The sequence below is a fragment of the Microtus oregoni genome, unplaced genomic scaffold (genome assembly GCF_018167655.1).
Source record: "Microtus oregoni isolate MIOR12 unplaced genomic scaffold, Mior012 000032F_ref0000030, whole genome shotgun sequence".
Taxonomy (NCBI): domain Eukaryota; kingdom Metazoa; phylum Chordata; class Mammalia; order Rodentia; family Cricetidae; genus Microtus; species Microtus oregoni.
Window position 1 is genome coordinate 28,745,808 of NW_024543091.1, and position 9,866 is coordinate 28,755,673.

The following is a 9,866-nucleotide window of genomic DNA, read 5'->3' on the forward strand; positions in this document are numbered from 1 at the left end:
GAGGCATGGAGTCCCTTGAGCATTTCTGTTGCTCTGCCCTGTCCATTGCTGCAGGAACCCTATCTTGAAATTTCCAGAGGTCTCTCATAAGTGCTCTGGGCTGGCCTTCTAGCTGTCGGCCTTAGCTGTGGCCTTCCGCTCCTGTTCCTGCTCTCCTGGGTGATGGCTTCTTCAGATTCCAGGGTCCAGAGCAGCAGCGTGCCCTGCCCCCAGCCCATACTTGTGGAAAGCGTATTTGCGGCAAGGACTTACCCCAGTTCCTCTGGGCCTGGGCCTCTGCAGGTTCAGGTGCAGGGCCCTGCTGCCTGTGTACTCCAGAGGCTGCTGATGCCCTGGCTGCAGGCTGCCCCCAGAGGGCAAAAGGAACCAGCTGTCTTTGTTAGAGGTTTTTCCCCCTCCAAGGCCAAGGCTTTGCCCAGCAGCCAGTGTGGCTCTAAGCGAGGGTGGAATCTATGCTGGGGTCCTGTGGGCTGTGCTTAGGGCAGCTACTGGCCTCAGCCCCACCTTGAGCTCCTCGGCCTCACTCATTCTCTTGACCTGAGGTATCCAACGGGGGCAGCCTCAGAGCTGCACGTGAATGTTCCCTTGGTAAGGCTCCCCCAGATCTGTACGAGTCCTTGAGTGGCTTAGCCACTCACTCCAGGCCCTCATCTGTGTTTAGAACTAGTCACACTTTCTGTAAAGAGACAGAGAATGAATACCTTATGGGCCATGTGCCCACTTTGTGGACCACGTGCCGCTTTTCTGAAAGCTGCTGATTTTGTTTGTTGTTTATTAGTCTGTTTTTTATTATTGTCAGCATCTCATTGTCTTAGTGGACTTTGCATTCAGTATGCAATGAGGATGACCTTAGGTTTCTTATTCTCCCATCTCTACCTCCTTAGTTCTGGGGCACAGGTGGTATGGGAATCCATGGCTAGTTTATGTCATGCTGGGAACTGAACCCCAGGCTTCATGTATTTTAGCAGGCAGTCTGCCAGCTGAGTCTCCTCTCCAGAGCCCTGAAGCTTTTCTTTCTGTTCTTCTGTGTTTCTCCTTTCTTTCCTTTCTTTCTCTTTTCTTTTTGTAACTTTTTACAAAATAAAAGCTAATAGTAGCTCATGGATTGTCAAAAACAAGCCACACCCTGGCTCCAGGGCTGTAGCTGGCTGATGTCAGACCCTTAGGATGATGTAAGACCCTCAGGATGATGTCAGACCCTCAGGATGATGTAAGCCAGATGGGAATGCAACCACCAGGGAAGCCTCTGGAGAGATGGTTCCTAAGCCAGATGGGGAATTTGGGAACCCCTGCTAGGAAGGGAAAATGACAGGGGATGGGCAGAGGCCAGAAGGTGTCAGGATTTCTGCAGAGAATGGCTGAAGTGGGATTCCCTGTGGTGACATCACACAGAAAAGCTGGGAGACTGGACGCTTGGTCAGCTTAGAGATCCTTAAGCCACTCTTAGAATACAGAAAGCTTATCCTTGGTCAGTGGGGCCCTATCCGTGGTCACTAGTCACCTTCAGGCTTGTTGGCTCCACCCCCTCCCTTCTGAGGCATGTTTCCATCACCCATAGCCACAGTGGCAGGGTTTGGTAGGGTGAATGGAGCTATGGCCACAGGAGCCTGAGTGAGCTTCATTCATCTCAGTGTGGCACAGTGACTAGGAGCCCCTGTTCACACCTCTGAACAAGATGGTCTCATCCTTCTGTCTTCTTCTAGGGCAGCCTATGACATTCCCCCCTGAGGCTCTGTGGGTGACTGTGGGGCTCTCTGTCTGCCTTGTGGTACTGCTGGTGGCCCTGGCCTTTGTGTGCTGGAGAAAGATCAAGCAGAGCTGCGAAGAGGAGAATGAAGGTAAGCGTGTATGTGTGTGTTTGTGTTTGTGTGTGTGTGTGTGTGTGTGTGTGTGTGCATGCAGGTATGCACATGTGCATACATGTCCACATGTCTTAAGGCAAGTCACTGTTTTAGTTTCTTGGGTGCAGCTGTAAGAGAATACTTGAGACAGGATTGAATAAAAAACAGAAATTTACTGGCTTGAGTTTCTCAAGCTGGGAGTATCGTATCCAGGTAGCAGGGAGAGCAGAGAAATCACTTGCCATAGAAGAAGGAAGGCTGGAGTTTGGAACCCTAGCACCCACCTAAATAATCTAGTGGGCATGGCAGCTTGTCTGCAATTCCAGCATTTAGAAGGAGAAGTAAAGGCCTTTCCCAGATCAAACTGATCAGCTAGACTAGCCAAATCAGTAAGCTCTGGATTCGATTGAGAGTGCCTGCTTTAATGGATAACAGGGAGCATGATTAAGTAAACCTCCTGCTGTCAGCCTTGGGCCTCCACATACATGCACGCCCACATGGGCAACCACACACATGTGAACAGGCATGCACGAATACAACACACTCAGACACAGGCACAAAGTACGTACCATATCCAGGTACCAGCATCTGCTGAGGCCTTGCTGATCGTTAGATGGTGGAAAATGAGAGGGAAAAGGTCACAGTGGCAGTGCCATCTGCAAGGGTGGAGCTGCCAGAGCCTAATCACCCCTTAGAAGTGTCACCTCTATAAAATAAAATTAATCTAAAATTTAAACTTAAAGTTTTTGCGTATGTACGTTTTACCTGCATGTATGCACGGAACTGTGGTTACAGATTATTATTACACTCGCCATGTGGGTGCTGAGAACAGAATCTTGTTTTTTGCAAAAGCAGACAATGCTCTTAACTATTGAGCCAACTCTCCAGCCCACAAGTCACGCCCCTTGACACCGTTGGATGGTAGCTGATTTCAGTGTACATTTGGGAGGGAACAGACGTTCAAGCACAGCAGTTGCTGTGTCTGTGACAGAATGAACAGGAAGGGGGTACACAGAGAACCATAGCCTGAGTCCTCGTGGCTAACTGTCCTCTGTGAATCAGTATAACCTGCCTGTCCGTGCGTGAACATGGCAGATGGGTGTAAACAAGAGTGTGGTGTGTCATGAAGATGGTAGTGTGTAAGGCTGTGTGACAAGGGATGAGTGTGTCTGTGAGTGAGAAAAGGTTCAGAGCCTTGTGAGCATTTAGCTTGTGTGTCACGAGAGTGTGCCTTCCTCAGATACTACTATCTGCTGGGGGAGGGGGTTATGAATTGGTATTAGTGGGTGGACATTGGTGGGTGGCACATGAGTAGACGGGGCGTGGGAGCCGACGGAAGTAGAGGCTGGAAGGAGCGTAGGCTTGAGGAGGAAGTGGGGGGAGTTTGGTCAGGTGTGGGTAAGTGATGCTTGTGACTTGGATGGTTAATTGGGCTGTGCGAGGCTGGTAGAGGATGCGCAGACAGACAGAAGTGGGGTATGGAGAGACTGGGGAGATGATTGTTGGTAAAGGACCTGCTGTGCAAGCATAAGGACTTGAGTTTGGGTCCCCAGCACCCTCGTAAGTCTGGCGTGGCAGCTTGCTTCTGGAACACTGGGGTTAGGGGGACAGGAGGCCTGCTGACATTCTCTGGGCAGCAGGTCTAGCTCAATCAGCACGCTCCATGTTCAGTGAAGAACCCCGTTTCAGATAAGGTGGAGAGTGATTGAGGAAGACACCGGATGCCAACCTCTGGCTTTAGTGTGCATGTACACACACGTGCACATACACAAACCATACACCCACACATACAAAACATAACAGAAGTGGGGTGCAGATGGGGTGATGTCGACTGGTGGCAAGTGAGTGGGTGTGCGAAGTGCTAGGCCCAGTGGGTAGAAAGCTGGATAAATGGTCCCTGGCCAGACGAGTGCTGGGCTTTCTGCTGGGCCCTTCCACTCTGTCCTAGGTTCAGCTCTGCTCTGCTCTGGTCTCAAGCATTCCGACCAGAAGTCACATTTGCTCAGCCAGGTGTGGAAGTGTGGGAATGCAAACACTGAGAAAGTGTTATTCATTCTTCTAGGCACTGAGGACCAGGACGGGGATGGAGAAGGCTCCAAGACAGGTGAGTCTGGCCTTCTTCACTGGGAGGCACCAGGGACAGGAGAACAGGACTTCATGCTCTGAGATTTGAATGAAATACCCTCAGATGGAGCCCCCAAACCAGAAAGGGTCCGGAGGTAGAGTACTGGACTGGACTGCCACAGGCGTCTCCTGCCTACCCTAACCTGTCCATCAGGACTATACCAACTGAGAGCTTCCCAGGGGTGGGAGGAGAGGAGGGCTTCAGGAGAGAGGCAGTCTCTTACAATAAACAAAGGAGCCTTTGGCAAATAACTGTCTCTTTGGCCTATTTTTCCCATATGTGGGCATGAGAACAGGTCTCTAGGCTTTTCTGGGTTGGGTTAAATGAGATGATCTCTATAGAAAGCAGTACCACGGCTGGTGTCTTGTTCAGAGCTTGCAGTGGCGCCCTGTCGTGATCCAGCAAACAGCTGCCCTGTTCTTAGGCTGTGCAACTTGGGTGAAGTGCTTCGCTCTGGGCTTCCAGGTCTCACCTGTAAACTACCATTTTGGCCCTATTCTAATGGCACCTGAGAGCTGTTCCAAAGCTCTCTCCAGAGCCCAGAGAGGCAGGTGCTTTGCAGGGGGTCCTTGGCTGAGATCTGGTCCTAGGGTGGGTACTGAGGTCCTGGTGCCCCAGAGCTGCAGGAACAGGAGTAACCGGGCTGAGAAAGGCAGGTTTCCCAGGAGCCATCTTGGCCTGCTCCAGTTGACACTAGTGCCCTCCCTACCCAGTAGAAGGAAGGGCGGGAGCGATGCCTGGGGCTGCTGTAAATCACTACCCACCTGTTGGTACGCACATGCGTGCGTGCGTGTGTGTGTGTGGCAGGCATGGCGATGAGCCTGGGATAGGGCCCCATGTCTCATGCTTAGAGACAGATGTTGGCAGGGGGAGGGAGGAAGGGAGAGAGGATGGGCTGGAGAGTTAGTCAGCCTCTAGGCCACGTGACCCTGGGCCTCTGGAGGCACCTGTAACCATGCCAGCCTCCCTGGGTCCTCATTTCACCTCATTTATGATCTGGGCTCTGTGTGCTGCCCCAACTCCAGCTTGTCTGGGCACGGGTGCTTGTCTGTAGTAACAGGAAACAGAGGCTCAGAGAGAAAAGACACACGGGACTTATTCAGAGATGGTGGAGGTGGGACTGAGGCTTGGGATGGCTGTCTGGGGCCCCTCCCCTGGCATTGTGATGGTGCCCCCAGCCTGTCCATCCCATCCCATTCTTTCTGCGTCCTCACCTTTACTTCTTCCTCTGCCTGCCTCCCTTGGGTTCCTCTCTCATCACATGCTCCTTCCCTTTTTTTTTTCAGCTCTGCGGCCTCTGAAACACTCTGAAAACAAAGAAGGTAAAGTTATATTATTACCTGAAATGGAATGTGTGTGTTTGTGTGTCTGTGTAGGAAGCTGGGGAGTGGGGCAGCCATCATCACCCTTCTGCTGCTGACCTATGTCCCCCCAAGAAGAACAGCACTCACTCACCCCCTGCTGAGATAGTGGAGGGTAGAGGAACCCCGGTCCCAGCTGCTCCAGTAGGACCCAGATGTCAGACACAGGCTTACCTATACCAGGCAGTTCTTCCTCTCCTGTCTGACGGTCTGAAAGCTGCAGGTAGCCTGGGGCCTGGATTCTGTCCCCTGCAACATGAAGCCTCCATCCCTGGGTCCAAGGGGTTGCTGCCGTGGCTGCCATGCCCCCTCCAGAGGCAAGGGATGAGAAGGAGGGCAGGGAACATCTTTCTAGGGCTTGGCCAAAAATAGCTGCTGTCACTTTAGATACATCCCATTGGGCAGAACCTAGTCATGTGACCTGTTTCTCAGGTGAGCCTAGAAATGTAGCTTTCGTCTGGGCGGCCACGTTTCTGGTGCATAGGAGGTGGCCAGTCGGTACAGCAGTCATCATTACTCACGTTCGCAGGTTTATTAGGAAGCCTAGGAAATGAGAGATCCCCCTGTCATTGGGAAACAGTGAGTGCAGAACAATGAAGCCCTTCTGATGAGACTTTCAGCCGAAGAGAGTTGCTACCCAGAGTAACCCCATAGGTGAAACAATGGGCTTCCCTGCTCCCCACAGGAACCTTGACTTTAGTCTGTGTCCAAGATGGATGACTGCAGACACAGGATATGACAGTTCCTTTCCTGAGGACACAGACAGAACCCAAAGGAAGGGAGAAGAGCAAGGCCACACATACCCAAAGCCTTCTAAACTGCTAGTGCAAGCTGGGATGTGGACCAGGGCCAGGGGTGTCAGATTTGAATGCTCTTCAATAGGGAGGCAAGGTCAGAGGGAGAAGGTTCCCTGCAACATTACTCTCCAGGTCATTAGGATGGGAAGAGGCGCCCTGCCAGGGGAGGGAACTGGGCCAGGCCTTGAAGGGTGAGTCAGATGGACCAAGCAGGCCAGTAGGAGGGAGTGTGTGGAGTGACTGTCTTACCTGGTTCCTGTGTGCATACTGGCCTCCAGCGTAGCGGTGTAAGAAGACACACGCCTTACTCTATCTGTCCTGTGCACAGGTTAGGGGCACACACCCCTGACCTGGGTAAGTGACTTTGGATGTATTCCCAGGAATAGAATGTCCAGCTTCTAATGCATTTCCCCTTTTTCTTTCATCCTACCATGAAATGCAGATGATGGACAGGAAATAGCCTGACTGGGAGCTGCTGCCTTTCCCAGGTGGGGAACCTACTCTCTGGCTGTGTTGAGCTTCAGTGTGAGCCCCACCCCCAACACATGGGTTCTGCTCCACACCATTCTTCAAAGGATGTGGTACCTAGGCCACCCACAGCCTTATTTCTCTGATGGACTCGATTCCCATCAGCCTGCAGCCTTATTTTTCCAGTGACACGATACGCAACCATCCTGCAGCCTTATTTCTTAAGGACGCGACACACAGACCGCTCCACCTCGTTGTTCCTCTAGAGTCATCCGGTGGCCTTGTTTCTCCAGTTACACCACACATGAGCCTTCCTTCGGCCTTATGTCTTATGGACACACACAAACCACCCCACCTCCTTGCTCCTCCAAAGTCACACAGACTGTGTAACTGCTGTTGGTCTCCAAGGCACATAACTAACGATTCAGATGAACCCCAGTCATCTTTATCTGAAGCCAGCTGCACAGTCATCTCTTGGTTTTTCCCAAGGCCCTGATACAGCTCACTTATCGCTCCTCAACACACACAGGTACAGTGATACTTGCAGCTGTACGTGCTGGACCACGTACAGACTTGCCTTGCATGGTGTCCTTGGCTGCCCTGGGCTGTGCCCATTCTCCCCACAGGAAGCAGGTACTGGTTGCCCTGGTTCTCAGAGCCCCTCAGAGGGTCAGCCTTCATCCCTCTGCTTTCCCAAGTTTGAAATCTTTGTTACTTTTACTTTCTTAGTTAAATTAACGTCTGTAGGGCCATCATAGGGATCAGCGCTGAACTGGGTGCCAAGGTCCTGCAGCAAAATCAGAGTCCGTTTCCCTCGAGACCTCAGCTTCCAGCTGGGAAATGGCTCCTTATTGTACCCATCTGTGCCCACAGTTTCTGGATACCTCACTCTCAGCCCACACTGTCTCTGAGTAGGGGCAGAAACCAGGAGAGAGCACAGCCCTTTGCCATACTTGGAGAACTGGGTGTTTCTAGAATTTTTCTAGATGTGGACTGAAAGGCAGGTGGCCACAGCCATGCAGACCTGGATGGGGGCAGCAGCCTATGTCATTCTGGGACCGTCTCAACAGCTGGAGCCCCTGAGGACAAGAAAGGACTTCTCCTTACCATGGTGCTATTCTGGAGCTGGGGCTTGTAGCTGGCTTGTCTCCGACAGCCCTGGCTTCTTGCAGAACAGAACTTCTGGTGTCCCCTTGAAGGCATCTCTCCCACCCCAGGACTAGAGAATGTGAGGATAATCTACTTGGACTCTGGCCAGGCGTCAGGGTGCACTCGGAAGGCAAAGGCAGGAGGATCTCTGAGTTTGAGGCTAGACTGGTCCACAGAGCGTGTTTCACAATAACTGGGGCAACACAGAGAAACCATCTCAAAAGACAAAACAAAAATAAAATAAGAAGTAAATCTGGGACTCTGTTAACGGGGTGCACTGTGGGAGAAATAAATGCCTTTGTCTTTCGATAGCTTCTTGCCTGTGATGTGTGCGAACAGCGGGGCGGCTTGGTGCTAGAGGGGAGGAATCCGTCCTGGGCATTCAGGCTGGGATAGGGCTACCTACCTCACCATGAAGGCTTTTTCTCCACTGTGGTTCCTCTTCTCATGCTTCTGTCAAGTTGAGGAGAAAAACAAAAACAAACAAAAACCAAACAAACAAAAGAACCCTAAGAGGCAGAGAGGCAGGAGGAAGCAGCTGCTATAGAGGAATGAGCATGCACACCGTTCCTGGCTGACCCCAGTGGAATGAGGAATAGCCCAGGACCTGGCTCTGCTTTGTGACCCAGAGCAGGACATTCACCTTTGGGCTCACTTCTGGAGACCTTCCACTTAGGAGGTCTGAGGGGATAGTGAACTTGGAGGACAAACTAATTTCCAGGGAACCAGGTTCAGGGACAGGGGAGCCTGCAAAATGTCCTGCATCCCTTTCCCTCAGGAAATAGCTTCAGCATGAGGCCTTGTCAGAGCACCCCGAGCCATGGACTGGAGGCTGCGCTGCTGTGGGGCTCGGGCTACTGAGCTTTTTTTTACTCCTGCTCCACAACTACCATGACCATATCCCTCAAATCTCAACACTGAGGATTTCTTTACTGAATAGGGTGAAGAGTCCTGCACGAAAAGCGGGTGACATTCTTTACAAACTCAGTGATTTGGGGCCGGGGATGTGTAGCTCTGTTGGCAGGGTGTTTACCTAACATGTATAAAGCCGTGGTCCTGATGCCCAGCACTGTGTAAATGGGACATGGTATTGCACATGTATATTCTAAGCACTCAGGAGCTGGAAACAGGGAGATCAGAGTTCAAGGTCATCTGACCCACGTTCTGAATTAGAGACCAGCCTGGGCTACCTGCGATCCTGTCTTAAAACAGTAACAACCCAAACTGGAGGATTTGTTATAAAATCGAAGGCTCCGGTAACAAAAAGATCTGCCGTGTTTGATGTCTTACACTGGGTGCTCTTAGGTGGGTTTTGAAATCTCAAAGCTCTGCCTCCCCTGACTCTCAGTGCCTTTGTGAGGTCCCCTCCCTGGACCTCAGTCCCACCTGGGGTTGGACAACAGCTTCGGAGGTTCGGAGGTTCATTGTGAGGTTCAGGCAAGAGCGATAGAGAAAGTAGCTGGGCACCTGTGACGGCTGACTGAGACTTCCCTGCCATGCTACTGCTGACTTGGTGGGATGTGCAGCGACACTGGGCCAACGATCTGCCCCTGTTTTCCCATCTGCCTGAAGAGAGAAAGCTGGTGTCTTTTCTTCCTGTCAGGCTGAGGTGAGGGTCAGACGTGACGATATCCTGTGCTTGAGGAGAGACTTAGCGGATGTGGGATGGGCCTGGAAGCTGAGGGTGAGGGGAGTGGCCACTGAGGCCCCTGATGGCAGGTGCCTTGGAGAGCAGTATTTTTAGCTGCCCTTCCTGGGCACAGCTCCAATTCCTGCATTTTAATGGAGAAATAATTCTCACAGTGCGACAAGCTGTAGCCTGCAGGTGTCACATTCATATAAAAGAGAGGACAGAGCAAGGGTTCGCTTGCCTGGCTGGAGGTGTGACCGGAATTCGCCCCTTGCACCATTTGTAACCTGGATCTGGCCACTCAGTCACGCATGGGGAGGGAACAGGAAGAGTCGGAATGGTGTGGACAGGGCCCTGAGTCCCCGGATCTCCTAATGGCTTGTTACAGATTGTTCTGCTTGCATGTAGAGTTGAATGATGGCTTGGGATGGGCTGTTCCCAGAGTAGCACTTGGCCTTGTTCAGTTCCAGGATATGGATACTGAATGGGAACCTG

General features: G+C 51.9%; 1 protein-coding gene across 4 annotated transcripts in view; it reads left to right on the plus strand.

Moving 5' to 3' along the window:
• Positions 1–8,052, plus strand: part of Cd276 (CD276 molecule) — a 31,484-nt gene extending 23,432 nt beyond the window's left edge. For all 4 annotated transcript variants that reach the window (XM_041679860.1, XM_041679861.1, XM_041679859.1 and 1 more), the window contains 4 exons: positions 1,704–1,838; positions 3,904–3,945; positions 5,253–5,288; positions 6,567–8,052. In XM_041679860.1, the coding sequence (XP_041535794.1) occupies positions 1,704–1,838; positions 3,904–3,945; positions 5,253–5,288; positions 6,567–6,589 (236 nt within the window). In that variant the 3' untranslated portion in view covers positions 6,590–8,052. The remainder of the gene's footprint in view (positions 1–1,703; positions 1,839–3,903; positions 3,946–5,252; positions 5,289–6,566) is intronic.
• The last annotated feature ends 1,814 nt before the right edge of the window (positions 8,053–9,866 follow it).